Source organism: Plectropomus leopardus, chromosome 2, assembly GCF_008729295.1.
Source record: "Plectropomus leopardus isolate mb chromosome 2, YSFRI_Pleo_2.0, whole genome shotgun sequence".
NCBI classification, from domain to species: domain Eukaryota; kingdom Metazoa; phylum Chordata; class Actinopteri; order Perciformes; family Serranidae; genus Plectropomus; species Plectropomus leopardus.
Genome location: NC_056464.1, coordinates 20,239,190 through 20,255,992, shown reverse-complemented (window position 1 = coordinate 20,255,992; position 16,803 = coordinate 20,239,190). Strand labels below are relative to the sequence as shown.

Sequence of the window (16,803 nt, the reverse complement as noted above, 5' to 3'; positions counted from 1 at the left end):
AGATGTGCTATGCAGGATTTTGCTAAAAAAAGATGTATAGACTCATACAAAGTCACCGGGCTCAGTAAAGTAATCTCTCTCAATCATCACTTATGAGGAATGGTATATTTATCTCCAAAGACGCTGCCCTCTGCCTGTTTTTTCTTATGATATTGCTGTGTTGTTTTGGGATGTTCCTGGGCACAGTGCGGAGAGGTCAGGATTTTTTACAAAGGAAGCAACCAGGTGCTGTAAGCAGCAGGCACCCAAGGAGAAAAAACGCAATCATAGCACAGAAAAACACAAATATGGTGAACAAGATCTTGGGTTAGTGATATTGTTTACAAGCAGTATTCGGTAATTCCTGCATAGTATGCCTTTAAAGAAAGTAGGGGAAAGCGAACACTCATACTGTGTGGCTTTCCCCTACCTTGTTTTCCATCAAATGTAAAATCATAAGAAGTACACCTTCCGATTAGACTCAGTGTAAGTTGTGAGTGATACATTTGCAACAAAAAGACTAGTGCTATGTGATGAATCAACTGACATTTTGTTTGAATCTTTATTGACCAGAACAATATGGCACTGTGCAGTTCCTGTAAAGAGGACACAGTGGCTCTGAGGTGCGCGGTGTCACAACCTTTAGCAGGTTTCTGAGCAGCAATGTCGCAAATAAACTGCCTCCGTCAAACAGCGACTGTAAGAAACCGTTAAACTGTTGCTGAACATGAAAATAGCTCTTCTCTTTGCCATCAAATATAACGAGTAAAACAAAAATTACACACTAAAACTGCTTGGATAATCTCAACCAAAGAACCTGATACCTGGAAAAAAAAAGTAAAGCCAGTAAAAAGAATATAAATAATGTTGATCCTACATGGCCTCAATTATAACTTCAGAGCTTAAAATACAGGATGTGAATTAAGAGAGCTCCTTGTCACCATTATCATCCCCCTTTGCATTGACTGTTCCCCGTGATTCATAGACATCCTCCGCAGTTTGCCCAAACATGGCCCCGGTCCGTTTGAGGAGGTAGACTCCGGCATGTAAACCACCGACATTGACCCAAACAGTGTGCAGCTTCCTCCACAGTCCTCCCATCCTCGAGATAGCCTGGAGACGACATAAATCTTGTGAGGGAAAACTAACAAACAAGACATTTGTTTTGTGTAAAACAAGATCTTTGCACAAATACAGCTGGTTAAAATCCTTTTCCATGACTAAAGAGTCTGAGTGGATTTAAACCTGCATCACTCAAACTGTGGGGAGATTATTCAGAGATTATTTCAGGGTAAATTGAGTCTACACGCAAGCTTTTAAGCAAAATGGCCTCATTAGGTTGTTTAAAGTTGCTGGAGAGCTGCATAAACATGAAAAGCTAACTGCCATTTTCAAATGACCCCAACTGATGGATTGTCTAGAGGAAATTGAAACCAACAACACTGGATTTTTGCATTTCACAACACCATTTTACTATACAATATTAATTATTTGAGTTTGACCAAATCTGGGAAAGCACATACACAATAATGGTCAACGATAAACCACGCCACTGACTGAAGCAGAGCTTTTGTGAGCCATGACCAAATTCAGAGGTCCAAAATTTTCACAAGACACTCTCTTTATCTGATTTACCATTTTACTCAGCAATTTGTGACCTTCTTTCAGAAATGTACTGTTACTCTCAAATGTATATAAGCAACACCATCACCTATTGACCTCACAGATACACCTTTTAACAGCATGGTCCTGTGGATGGCAATATTACGCTGTTAGTGCGCCTCTTTGGTCCAGACTGAAATATCTAAACAACAACTGTATTTGATGGATTGTCAATATTTTAGTGCCAAGTCATACAGCATTGTCATTATGTTGCATGTTAGCATGCTGACATTGTATTTATGGTCCACCGCAGGTCACAGCATTTCTTTCTTGCCATCCCCTGTGGCTACACCGCCACAGCCAAAACGCACTACCCACATTCAAATAAATAAGAGAATAGCGTTTTTACCTGCAACGCCCTGAATGCAGCCTTAAGAGCAGACATTGAGTCTACACCTCATGAGACATGAACAGTTAGCAAGAAAAATCTCCAAGTGGGGTCTCAAAGCACACTTTTAAATTACCTATGGCAGATTCAGAATGACTGTCAGTTGATAATCTGTTGAATCAGAGGTATTCAGTATGAGAAATACCTCTAAAGTGTGACTGGAGTGATATGAAAAAAGACTCTTTCTAGCAGTCTGAGAAAATGGTATATCACAACACACAACAATTTTCCTAAAAAACAATGCATAGACTCATACAAAAATAATCCTTTTCAACCATTACTTGTGGCCCACTAGAGGTGTGTGGCAGTGTCTGTATCTGCGGAGACTCTGTCTGCCTGTTTTCTCATATTTTAATGTGTTTGTAAGGTTTCTGGGCGTCAACCTCAAGGTGCGAGGGAAGGACACTGTTGAAACACAGATCGTAAGTGTGCATCCAAGAACTGTTGAGCCATGCAGGAGGGGCCAATTTCAAAGAAATTTACAAACCCCACCCGCTAAATTCTACTCATTCTGCATTTAAATGTTGTTTCAGTTAACTGTTTAAGGATTAAATGTAAATCTGGGAGCAAATTATAAGTTAAACTGCAGGTAACCGTGACAGCAAAAGAGCTTCGTGCTAAATGTTGTACTATGAAGCCTTAAAACGGTCAGTCAGTTCTCTGTGATGCATGTACGTGCTCCTGAAAAGCAGACATTTTTACTTTAAAATGACTTGATGCCACACAATATGGTGAGTGTGTGTTGCCATTTGTAGTTTTTAGGGTAGTTAAAGGGAGCCTGTCCACTTCAAGAAATGAGCAAGGATTGAGACTTTTGTTTCCTTCACTTTTGCATGTGGCCTCACACTCATAAGAACGACAAAAAAAGTTTGTCATAAAATGCATTTCATTGCTTGCTACACACAAACAAAACATCTGCTAAGTAAAGACTATTGCACAGATATACAGATTGGCTAAAAGTGACTGAAGACAGCCTCACCATCTGGCTGACAAGATGACCACTGCTGTGCAGGAACTTCAGAAAAGAAACAACTTAGTTTAAATAGATTACTTTTAGAGTTGCTTCCAGGGCAACAGGTTGTATACTTGTACACACAGTGTAATATTTAGTTTATTCTTGACACGCCTCCATCTCATGCTCGCTGAGACATGGAAAAAAAAAACACAACCATTGATTACACAAGGGTGGAGATAAAAAGAAATAAAATTGTCGTTGGGTGGAACATAATTTGTGTTGTCCTACTTCACTAGGAACACGTGTCTATTTAACGATAATGGTGGAGCATCAGAGGGCGCAGGTTGCAGCTGCACCCCGGCCCCCATCGACAGTTTATGATAATTACAACAATTAATAGTACTGCTGATCAGGTCTGTCTACCTGTTGCCACCACAGAGTAAGTGGATACATTTTTAGTGCCTATTATTGTTATTATTATTATTATCATCTTGGCATAGGAAATAAGGTTCTGCCTTTATATCAATCATCACTGATTAAAAGCAGCACCCATCAAGCAAGTTCTATGACATAAATTGAATAAAGGTGCCTGTTGTAACTCCCAAAGAGTGCTAATGTGTGTCCAAAATGACGCAGTCTTACAGAATGGTTGCAAAAGAGGAAAAATGTCTAAACTAAAAAAAGATTCTTTGTCAGCAAGGCACAAGTAAGCAGCTAGTTGCCTTTGTGTTTGTTGATGCATGCATGGTTTATGAACTTATCTTTCATCACTCTGCCATTTGTTTTATTTGGTGTGAGTCCAGTGCTGCTTTATTAATAATAGGGGTACTGGAAAGAGCAGTTTTTGTAGCCTTATCAGGTATCAGGTATCAGGTCTGCTGCGTGCGGGCTGCCAACATCCGCATTAACATTTGGATTACCAACAAAAAATAATTATCAGGAAGAGGGTGGCAGGAAAGGACTTGAACTATGATTTTTTTTAAATTCTCACTTACAAGGTATCTTATTTCTTGGAAGAATTCTGCAACACCTTGGCGGTAAACGCTGTCATCTGCATGACTATTGCGGTTACCTTGGCAAAGCATTTCTTGTCCTGTGTCAACAAGACAGCCTTTCCTGAGCCCGGTGTGCTCACACGGGCCATTTCTCTCAAACAGGAGGGGTAAAGGTCCCAGTTCTTCTTCCTTGAGCCCATTCTTCAAGAAAACAAAGGAAAGATTTTACCTTATGGTTGGTGAGAGAGGGTCGAAAGATAAACCCACTATTACATATCTTCGTTTCAAATTTCAATTTCTAACCAACAGCGAAAACAAAGTGGTTATGTAAGAGTCAGTTTAGACCATGGCTGAGGCATTCAAACCATCAACTCATTCAGCATAACATCTGTACACTGTTTAATCAATCACATTACCTCTTCCCAAAGGGCATGTCAGTGATGATGATGTCCACAGAGCCAGTCCTTATGGGTAAATTGCACAGATCCCAACGCACTGTGTCAATGGGCAAACCTGATGCACTGTTTCAAAGGATCCAGGATTTTAAATCATTATAATGATTATCAACCAAGACTTTATATAATAACTCCTCATGAGATGTTTGGCTCTCACCTGCCCTTGTCTGCCCTCCGTTTCTGGATGTGCCATATATTATTGACTGTGCGGTTAACTGCCATGTCGTTGTTGTCCCCGGCAACATAGAATGAACTGGTAAATTCAATAGCTCCCTGGGAAAAAAAACCAAAACATCATACATAACTTTAAACTTGGACAGATATTGTCACAGTATTGTAGTCCCCTGAGCACAGACAGGTCTCACCTCCAATGGTATAGCTCCAGTCCCGCACATTGGATCAAGTATTATATCTGATGGCTGAGGTTTGCACAGCCTGTCAACAGATAGTAGAGTGTTAATACAATACAAATGCACTCACTATGCGGGTTTTATTAACATATAATATATGATATAGACAACATATACAGTATGCAGCATACACCACTACAGATGTGCTTCTCCTCAGATGCCCTCAGCCCATTCCTGACCCTGCCTGTTTCTCTCAGCTGTGCTGAGGCTGACATCGTCCCAACGGTAAATTGGCAGTTCATTAAGGCTCTGACACACCAAACTGACAGTCGGCCGTCAGTCAACATCGGGCCATCGGTGAGCATCTGTCACCCTAATTTTTGGGGTGTGTCCTACCCCGTTGGCCCTCATCTGCCCTTGTTGGCTTATTTGCCGCCAGTTCAGCATGTTGAATTGGTGTCAGAGATGACGAAGCCTGTCACTGAATGAAATCACTCTGATTGGCAGTTCAGCTCAGAGCATGAGAACAGAAACAGAAGCGAGGACTTTAAATAAAGTGCTATGGTCGAGGGATGCTACAGTCAAAACAAAGTTGTTATATAAGGTAACCCTGTTTTTCTATCATCTTTGAGCTTTTTAACATAAACATTTCCTGCTGGTTTGTTTGTTGTTCACCGGTGCATGGTAGATATGCTTTTTAATTTTTATTTTTAACCTTTATTTATACAGGTTATCTCATTCAGACACAGGATCTCATGCTCAAGAGAGACCTGTTTTGTTCTTCCAACAATGGATTGTGTTGTTAATGTGCTAACTGGCTACGTAGCGTCGCGACACTCTTTTGGTTTTCCTTTTTGTACGATGATTATAGATGACTGCTGTCTGCTGGTATGTAGAGGTATTTTCTGTCACGTGGGTAGAGAACGTATGTGCTGGTAGACCATCAGTTTAAGTTTTTGTGGCATTTCTACATACATCATTTAGATGAGACACAAGCAACGGGAGGTGACACAACAGTTGCAGTGGCAACGCTAGTTCTCAAATGTCAGTTTAGTGTGTTTGGGCCTTTAGACCCTGATCATTTCAAACACCTTCACTGCAGATTTAGGTTACACATACATTTGTACTGTGCAGTAATACCTTATTTTGAACTTGTATAGCTTACTTTTATTACGAAGTGAGAAGGCATCCAAAATCAGTGCACTTAGCACCAGAGGAAACACTTTTGACCTGCCAGAATGCTGAGTATGACTCTAATAAAAACAAAGTGGTTCAATTACTCCGTCAACACCTTCATTTGTATCTGATGCACCTTTCACTTCCAAAGAAACAAGTGTCACTTTATTAAGAACTATTTAGAGAGCTGGAACAAGTATAATCTTTAAAGGTGAAATAGTTGAACCTCATCCAAGTCATATTTATAGTTCTTGGGTTAGGACTTCATTGCATTGTTATGATTTGTATTTCTTTCTTTTTTTTTAAGATTATTTTTTTGGGCTCTTATTGCCTTTAATGGATAGGACAGTGTGAGCGTGAAAGGGGTAGAGAGAGAGGAGGAGACATGCAGCAAAGGGCAGAGGCTGGACTTGAACCCACGGCTGCTGCAGTGAGGACACAGTCTCTGCACATGGGGCGCCACTCTATCCACTGAGCCACCAGGCGCCCTGTGATTTGTATTTCTTTGTTCTCATTAGATTGTACTTTTTTTTTTTTATTTAACTAAGTGCGTGTGTAATCACAAACTATTGTTTTTTATTTTGGATCTCATACTGGATGAACCTTTAGAACAATAACTTAGTATGACCTGTTACCAATGCTTTGTGTTTTCAACTCAGGAGGGACGAACACTTTACTTGCGTGCAGTGTGTCTAATTGGTCCATTAAAGTAATGACTCGTATGTAGCCAAACTAATTGACTCAGCACAAACCATAAACCATTGTCCTCCCTCTATGATGCCTGACATTAATGCAGCCTTTGAACTTGGTCAATGATTTCTGCCAACTGCTGAACCTAATTCAACCTTACACTACTTTTTACCTTCTACTTTGGACTTAAATGAACCATAATCCCCAAATGTGGTCCCACTGCTAGTGTCCGTGCTTCATGATTAGCTAAACAAGAACAAGTATTTAAACGGAATTAAAACTGTTGGCAAACTCATTTATGTGTGTATCATCATGGAAATTGTTACTTAGCAGAGGTGTTATTTATCTATTTCATTAGATCTTAGAAAAATAAATACTAAGGTGTGACTTGCATATTTATTCTCACCAGAGCAGAGTTGTTCTTGGCTGGCATGATGGTATTGGATATTCAGTAAGGGCAAGCACTTAGTCATGTTTTCCGTAAGACTGAAGAATTGTTGCACAACCTCATCAACATCTTTTGGAAATATTCTTTTGCAAAACATCAGTAAAAGTATTTAAATCCTTTTATTCTCTTTGTAAACTGACCAACTTTTCTTTGCAATAGTACACAGAAAAACACAGTTTTCTGATAAATTATGACTGGGCACGTTATGGGGCATTTAGGTTCCTGCTGATGAGAATTTAGCATGTGTGTCCCTTATCTATGTCTGCTTGTAACCTTTTCTTCAGGTGAGTCTATTTGAGTGAATGGTTATAAACAAACATACATTTCCTGCAGTTGCAGCTTGGGAGTTTTTAAGTCACCAACTCTTCCTCCTTCCTCAGTAACATTGGTAATTGTCCAAGGTGACTGCATCTAAAATTTAGAGTGTCATCATGACATGATATTTTTATGAATTAAGCTTTGTCATATCAACATAACCTTCACTTTGTGACCCAAAAAATCATCAAATTTGGAATTATACCTTATTCAAAGAAGAATTTCACTGCTGTTAATATAGTCTTTTCATAAAACTAGGCTGTCTATACAGTAGAAAGAAAAGTACTTTTGAAATTGGTGGTATATGATCAGAGAAAACAGAGGAAAAGGGCTGTAGCATTTGCTTCTGCTCAAGAGGTAGAAAACCTACAACTGCCAGAATGCACTGCATCGCATCTGACCAGTAAACCGTCCCAGTGATGGGTGACATTATGGAAAACTGTTCTGTACGGAACAACATGACAACTGTCTGCTAACAAATCAAATTACAGTTAAACAGCAAGTTAAAATCTGTTACTGAAACAGCTTTGCATTGCTCATAACTTCTGGTGTTACAAGTTCACACAGTGCACAAAAGTATATTTATGAAGACATTTAGGTGTGAAATAGGTAATGCGGTAACAGAATCTTGGTTTATATTTAATCAGCACTGACTCATTGTACTGTTTCCTCTTGTCTGTGGTTGCAGCAAATGTACAAAAATGAGGAACTGGTTTGATCAGCAGAGCTAGAGCTAGCAAAAAAATCCCCAGGATGATGCAAAATGCTTCATTCTGCAGATTTAAGCTGAAACACGAGCAGGAAGATCTGGGCGCTGGTAAAATAGGGAGAAGTTTACCACAGTTCACCCTTTTAAATAATGTAGACATTTATGAAATACTAGACTTTTAAACAAGTTGGGGATCTCAGCAACATCCTTATCAAATCCCTGAATCAGCTTAAACAGTGTTGTAGAATTACCTGAGCATGCCGTAGCACAAGGTCGACCGCAGAGTCGTGGGTCCAAAGTGACTAATGTTTCTCCTGTGAAGACTCTCCTCTGTGAGTGCAATGCCGATAACCACCTCCTCATTGTGTATGTTTAGCAACACCTACAGTACAGGGACATACAGTGCATGGTTAAAAAGCAAGTATCAACGTGATCATGCATTTATATATTCTATGGAGCTAATTCATCCCCAGTTATTTTATTATGGATTAATTATTTCTGTAATGCTTGGACAAAAACAAGCAGATTTAAGACATCAACTTGGGCTCTGAAAACTCATTTTTTTTAGTGTTTTTTTCATAGGTAACTGATAATGTATGATGATTACCCATTTATTAATTGAGAAACTATTCTGTAGGTTAAGCAAAAATGAAAATAATTGCTGGTCTAATTTTCTACTATCTAATCAAGCAAGCTCAAAGCAAACATACACTGGAGGGGGCTATTTATTATATAATACTTGATTATTTTAACATGTATTAAAATATGCATCTAAATATCAGTTAACCAAGAATGGGCACAAAAAAATGTATTCTTTTGAAGAAACTGCTGTTTTGGTAGTCAAATCGCATAAACTTTGCAACTGCTAGCAAGCAATAACATACTTTTAGACAAAATGTGAAAGGTCAAGGATCATTATCACTGTGTGAACACTATTTTAAGTCAATTAAAGAAACATTTATCATCACCATCATTTCATACAATGAAGCATTTATCAACTTGTCACCTAATGTGGACAGCTTATCTTCAGGGTAAATGTCGCTAAATGGAATTGTTATTTTTTCTTTTGTTACTCCTTAAACTAAACATTAGGTTATGCATTCCAAATGTATCTGAACAGGCAGAGTTTGTTTTGGCCAGAACAATGATATTCACTTTGCGTCAGTCCAAGCATGCCTACCTCAATGTCAAACTTTGTCATGTCTGCTTTCCACTGGAAGAATTCTTGCACGGCCCCGCCAAAGTCTCTGGCTGCCTCATTTGAGGAAAAGCTGTGTTTGTCACCGGCCCTGTTGCACGTCACACGAAACTTGATGAGTTTGACCTCGGGGGCTGCTTCCTCTGAGTCCTGCATGCTGGCCTCTGTGTCACGCATGCTCTCTGCCTGCATCTGGCTTTCAACATCGGACGCCTCCTGAGGTGCCTCTTGCTGCTCAGTATCAGCCACAGTTGCATCAGTGGCCTCATTATTTGGTTTGACTTTGGTGCTTTTCCGGTAGCCTTTCTTCTTTTTTAGGGTGCTGTTTAATTTCCAAACCTCTAAGGCATTAGTCCAAGGAAGTTTGGAGGCAAGCTGCTGGAGCTCCGTCAATGTCTCCTCCTGCACAAACCGCAGGGTTTATTACCCCATCAATAATGTGATTAGCACTGGCTAAAAAAAAGAGTAAAACTAGCTGTAAGTTACCTTTGATTCTTTGAACTGGTAATGGTCATATTCCTCAACCACAACAAACAGGTTATCCACAGACCTCAGAAGATGGACCTACAGAGGGGAATTCAGTGAACAGGCAGATCAGATGTAGGTTTACCATAAACCTTTTTCACCAGGCAAAATTAAACACGGGGGGTTGAAATAACAGGACATGCACTGGCTTCAGGTTTCCTACCTGAAAAAGCTTGTCGGTGGTTATTGGAAAGTATATACGACCACGATCTTTGCTGATCCGTGCATCCACCCCAATTTTCTCCTTGACCTCTTCTGCAGCAGTGTGCTCAAACCCTGTGGGCACGGTTGCTCCAATGGTGACTGTGATGATGTCCCCAGTGGTGGCGTGATTCTCAGCGGAGGAAGAGGTGGACTGATCCACTGAGGTGGGGCCCGGCTCTGCAGCCCCATCTTCCAGGGAGGACATGCTGTGTTGGTGGGCTCACTAGACACAGATGTTTAACTGGAGGATATATATGTATCACAGCTTGCGCCAAAACGAAAGGCTCACATGTAACAACTGGAAAGAGACAGAGAGAGTCATTCAAACACCGCACACTACAGCATATTCTGACGTACCCCCGTATGGAGAGTTATTAGCAGGGGAGCAACGTGTTATAAAGATATACAAATGCTACCATGTTGTCATAAGTTAGCATGAAATGATCTTTATTTAAACACTGTAAATAAACCTGTAATATTATTGCTGTAGACACAACGTTAGTTGTGTTAAATATAGCCGGGTAACGTTAGCTTTAAGGAGCTAAAAAAGTTGTTACAAGCTAGCGTTAGCTGTTGAGCTTAGCTGTTAAGCTAACGTTACGGCTTTTATTTTAAACCGCTGCCGCATCGTGATACGTGTTCATCTAAAGGGCCCAATGTTTGTGCTGTAGCAGCTAATGACAATGGTAGAAAAGAAAATTATACTGAATTTGCTAACCAACCTGTCAAACACGAGGCGACTTGTTTTCAGCCCGCGGCAACAACACAGACACTTCCGGTGGAAATCCTCCGCAATAAAAGCATCATCTGATACAGTAAAAAAATAAGATGAAATGAAAAAAGACAGGTAAAGTATAGAAATACTCCACAACGCCGTATACTGCAATCTATGGAATAGTTTATTTATTTATTTATCCGATAGATAGATACTGTGCATTGCACAGACAGATATGTACATTTAAAATATATATATATCTGTTTAACATTATAGATGAATGGATATCAAACGTAATAACAGAAAAGAGCTTATAAAACTAACACAGATTACATTAAACTGTATGAGGTATTAACCTAGAGGTGTAATAAACTTTTTTTTCTTACATAGATCTAAAATGTTTTCGATTATTTGAGAGGTCTTTACAAAACAAAAAAAATACCTTTTTCTTATCCCCTGTGTACCACTTTAAGAAAAAAGAAACAATTAAATAGTGTACAGTGCCCATTGCACTGGCTATAACTAAAAGGTCTATGTCAAAATACCCATATTTACACACATTTTTAGGGCCCCGAGCACTGAACGGCGTGAGGACCCTATTGTAATTGGTCCGTTTTTTATTCATTGCAAATATAATTCATTGCAAAGCTTAACTGTCCCATTTTGCCAGTGTCCCGTTTTGATGTCGTAATACTCACCCTAATTTCGAGAATGAATACACACACATACACACACATAAATATATATATATGAGAGTATAATGATAAAAAACTAACAACAGAAACATACAGAAAGTGACGCCATGTGTGAACGTGTGAACAGATGAGTTTATGGTTCAGCTGCCCAGCTGGTTGGTCCTGCTCCGCATGTTTGCAGTTTACCCTGCAGGTGTTTGTGCGTGCGTGTGTGCGTGTGTGTGTGTGTGTGTGTGTGTGTTAAGGCTGATTGAAGCTATCACCTGCATGTTATTCATGCTGAAATTACATAATAATAAGTTAATGAAATGCAGCAGTTTGGTTTCTTGGTAAGTGAGTTGTTTGATTTCATGCATCATTAGCAAAGACCTTCCTCCCCAATACACATGGACCTACAAGACCAAAAAGTCCCCTGGTTAATTGCAATACAAAACATTTTTGAGCTAAATTTACTTGACAAAGACCTGAAAATGATCAAGACAAGGAAAACTGGAATATATATATATATATATGTATATATATATATATATAATTAATATAAAAAACCTGTAAAAAAAAAAACAACAACAAATAAAATAAGATACAATAATACAACAAGATTAAATTAAACTAAATAAGATAATTTAAAAAAAGAAAAAGAAAATTAGATTTTTATTCAAGAATCAGGGGCAGAATACCTTTATTGTCATTGTACAGGTATATATACAGAAATTTAGTTGCACAACCCAAGCAGAGCTTAATAAAAATAAGAATAAAAGACTAAATTAAATAGTGACAGGTATAATGCAATCTCGTTAAAAAAAGCTCTATGCATAAACATGAAATGCATATTCTGTTATAAACATCTTTATATTTATACCTGCAGACATGAAGGTAATAAGGTGAGAAACCCTGCACACATTTCATGGACAGTTTACATTACTACATTATTTCCAAACTCTGTAAACTCTGGCAGCTCCCTCCTGTGGTATGTGGAGGAACCTCCAAAATATTTTGAAAGAAATTAAGAAATGAATTAAATTATATAAGACGCTATGAAAAACTTTTTGCCCTACAACATTTCATATGAAACCATTTAAAATATGAGATTCCTGAAGTTAAATTTAAAATCAGGTTTTCCTGTCCTGTAAGACGTTTGATTTAATCAGCCGTATTTTCTGAGGTGGGTCAAAACTTTATAACCCAAATCTTTTTCTGAACTGAACTATGAACATAAAATATTAGCAAATTATCTATTGAATTAATGCAACTAATAAACCCCAAATAATTGGAGATTTGGGTATTGTGTGTGTGTGTGTGTGTGTGTGTGTGTGTGTGTGTGTGTGTGTGTGTGAGAGAGAGAGAGAGAGAGAGGAGAGGAAGTTCTGTTTATGACCTTTCATGTTCTAAAGTAGGTTTGCTTATTAAATCCTATTCCTAAGACTGAAGTTACACTACACACAAATTACACCAAATTTTTGTAAAGTAATTTTTTTTAAAAATTATTTTAGGCTCATATTTATTTTCATTTCAGTAGCAGCAGTGGAAGCAGGCACATGCATATTAATTTGTTATTTAGAGTCTTAAATGCATATTAAAAGTCATCAAAATGATCAGACATTCAAATCTGAAATATTGTCATTTTATTTTCTTCACAGTTTCCTGAAGCTTGGTTGATGATCATGATTATAACAATAATGATAATAGTCATAAAAATATAAAATAAATATCTAGATGAAATAATTTTCAAAAAAATAGTAATGATCATATAATTGATATAGACAAACCCCGGCTAAGCGATAGAAAATGGATGTAAGGATGGATGGATTTGTGGATATTTTGCCTTATTTTCTTTTGATTATTATCCTTTTATAATTTCTCTCTCCAACAGTTTGCAAGCACCTCTTGCCAAGTTGCTTGTTGCCTTTTTAGACAAATTTCAAAAGAAATCCATTTTCTCGTTTCAACTGTTTGAAATTCATGTGAACACAGCTCAAGAAAACGGATGTTACAGGTTTATGAATCAGCTGGTGTGTTTGTTTTGGAGAAGAGAGACCTCTGTGGATAATTCGTTTCTTGGTTAAAAACCTAAACATACACAGTGAAGAAATGAAAGAAAATGAGGGCAGCAAACAGCAGCCTTGTTGAGATGCAGCTGCGGCTGCAGTGTTGCTGTAAGTGAGCAGACAGTAACTGTCAGAGGTCACCTGCAGTAAAGGGAACAAAGCAGTCACTGCATGTTTGGCCACGTGGCATCTGTGTGTCACTTTGTGCAATTAAAACCATAGTCAACAAATAATTAATGAATACATGTCAATCTTTAGAAAGTGTTAAAACATATGACATAAATATGTACAAATTTACGAATACCACATCAATGAAACTGTCAAATTTCAGCTTTTTTATTATCGAATTAGTTATTTGATGTTTATTCTAATTGAATGCGGGACAAACCGGAGCACCCGGGGAAAACCCGCAACACCACAGTAGACAACACACAAACTTAGGAAGGCTCATGACGGGAATCAAACCCTCACCTTCCAGCTGTGAGGTGTTGCCTACAGAGGTGGTCATGAGAACTCAAGTCCTGTCTGACATCCAGGTTAACCTGCTGCTCCATCTGTCTCTCCTCCTATGATGAGGGACAGAGGACAGTGAGAGAGACGCTAACCTGGATGTGAGGCAGGAGAGGAGCTCTTTATCATTCATTTTGAAGGAGAAAAACATTTTTTCTCCTTCAAAATGATACCTAATCTAATTTTTTTTTAAATCAGTAATGAGATGTTGATCCTTACTGATGTCAGGCGAACCGGAGCACCCCGGAGAAAACCTGTACGTCAATCTGCGTTCGCTTGCATAAAACCAGCCCTGCTTCTAGATCTGCAGATGTTAGAGAAGAACCTGCAGAATCATAAAGCAGCAGCCGGCAATGCAAGCAGAAGCAACAGACGGACTAAATTAACTGGGGGAGCATGTTAAGGAGGAGGTCAAAAACATTTAAGGTGCACAACTGACCAAATTGTGTGACGACTCTTCCATGCCGTGGAGATGTTTTCCCTAAAGTAGAAAGAACTTGCGGATGGTGCCTCGCTTTTTTTTGGTGCTGGCACCAGCAGTCTTTGACAAAGCAGGCAACAATGCTTTCAAAGGCTGCATCCTGTAAATACATGGAGACCAGCACCATTTTTGCAGAGCCCAACTCCTTACACAAGTCCTTGAAAATGGCCTTGTGAAGGTTTCCGAAAGCTTTAGGGTGGGATCAAAGCCTACACCCTGGACCTCGGCCCACGTTCTCTCAGTCAGAACGTGATGATGGCCGCACAGTTTTCACTGGTGTACTCCACCTTTAGCTTTCTTCATGATCCGCGAAACAGCTGCTCCATGGTTACCTGGATGAACTTTTTGTTTCTTTGTTCCTTTCTGCGCAACACGGTCCACAGGTTCGACAGGTGTGTCCATGTATGCTGAGCCAGACTCTGTGGCAGGATCCAAAGGTGCGCTGTCCTCAACAACGATGAGCTCTGGTATCTCTGCTGGTGGCAGCGACTCAGTGCCCATGATAGCGAGTGCCATCCGTTCACTGTGGTCGTCCACCTGTGTGTTGAGCCACCAGCTCATCATTCCAAGGAAACGCCACACTTTGTCCCTTATGTCATTCATACATGTCCACATGTGATGGTGGGACCTGTTGCGGGGGCTGACCTCAGATGCAGTCCCATATCTGTAATATGACTGTACAACAGGTCAGTAAATGCCTGGGTGAATGTCAGGACATCTTCTTTTGACATGTTCTTAAACCTGTTGAACACACAAAGCTCCTCACCAGCCTGTGTTTTTTTGTCATTCGTCCTTCGTGAGCAGAGATTCAATACTAGTTGCGAGCCTCTGCACTGACTCTCTGCTTTGAAATTTTGGTCCCAGTGGAATTTGCTCCTAATTTGTGCCAGGAGTCGATGTAGCAGTGCTACAGCAAAGCGCTTAGCAGAGAAAGACTTAATTTTTCTGCCTATTTCCTCCACAGACTGCGCTTTTCTTCTGTGTTGAGCTCTGACCTGCAGTAGCTGCCTCCTCTGAGTGTTCATTTCAGAAATATACTCAGCGATGTCTTCGCCAACTATGATAATTTCTAGCGAGCTTCTCCGAGTCAAGCAGCTCATATTCAATGTCCGGCACTTCGTCTAATAGAGTTCAATGATGTCACTTAAATTTCTGCTCAGCTGATTTTGAATAAATGTAGCTGTGGCACTTCAGCTGCTTTGTCCTCTAATGAATCCTGTGAGAAGCTACAGGCTTTTCTGATAACAATCACCGGCAAGCTATCGCTGTCTGCTTGCTCGATATTTTCCATGTCTTCGTCGTCGCTTCTTCCAGGGAGTTTGTCTTACTTCTCTGCTTCCTGGGTCGTGGAGAAAAAAGGCTTTTGCCTTGCCTGCAAAGGACTTAACATTTCGCAAGCATGCTTAATCATCGCATTTAGCCTGCGCGGTGGGGGGATGCCCTGATTAATCTTCAGGCTCTGCGGTGGGCGAGGTCGAGGAGAGGAGCAGATTTAACACTCTTCAGCTACCTCTTTACCTATGAGAGCTGTTAAGCACTCAGCGCTGGCAGAATGAACTTTGCCCTTAACGCCCAGTCCATCTGCAAAACCCTGACAGAGTGTGTCGCCAAGGCTTGCCCTCACACTCTCTGCAGATACGACTGTATCTGCTGCCGTAGCTCCTAAAACGGCTTTTATAATGATGGCAATTAAATCAAAAATCAGATCTGCCATCATGATTTTGGTTCCATCATCAGGGGAACCTTGTTTCAACAATTCCCACTGTTCTGCTGTCATGTTTTTTAGGTAGCACTCAATGTGAGTGCGGACAGCAGATCTACCTTCAGATATCTCCAGTACCTCCTCAAACGGTACTGCTCCCGGTAATGTCGATTCCATGTCTATTTTGCGGTAGCTTTTATAAAATGTCTAAAAATTTTCAGTGAGTGGTGGTTTGTAAATCTCCTGGCTCTGTTGGCAGGTCAGCCGGTAATCCTACAGTTCAGTTAATTTAACACTGAAAAATGTGAAATTTTGCTATTCTCGAAATAACTGGAAATTCTCTGATCTTAAACCCTATCTGCCTCGAGCCAAACAACAGACTGAAAGATTTTTCTGTTTCAGTTCCTAAAGGCCTTAACTTTAAAGCACAGAATGTTCCATAAGCCCCGCCCCGTCTTTATGATGCCTTAAATAAACCCCGCCCAGAGTCCTTTAATCTCGTGCACTGACCCCGCCCCCGAACGGGTTCTATAAGCCCCGCCCAGATTCATTGACGCGTTCGATAAGCCCCATTCTTGTAGTGAACTGACCCCGCCCCTAAACGAA

At 39.8% G+C, this 16,803-nt stretch overlaps 1 protein-coding gene across 1 annotated transcript; it reads right to left on the bottom strand.

Annotated features, from left to right (window-relative positions):
* Positions 1 to 522: 522 nt before the first annotated feature.
* On the bottom strand, positions 523 to 10,827 carry thumpd3 (THUMP domain containing 3). Its single transcript, XM_042505234.1, has 10 exons — positions 10,772 to 10,827; positions 10,009 to 10,347; positions 9,807 to 9,884; positions 9,303 to 9,722; positions 8,374 to 8,504; positions 4,800 to 4,869; positions 4,592 to 4,707; positions 4,396 to 4,500; positions 4,057 to 4,180; positions 523 to 1,092 (listed from the first exon to the last, which is right to left on the bottom strand). Exons 2-10 carry the CDS (start codon positions 10,252 to 10,254, stop codon positions 901 to 903), a joined length of 1,482 nt encoding a protein of 493 aa, XP_042361168.1. The 5' UTR covers positions 10,255 to 10,347; positions 10,772 to 10,827; the 3' UTR covers positions 523 to 900.
* Between the last annotated feature and the right edge of the window lie 5,976 nt (positions 10,828 to 16,803).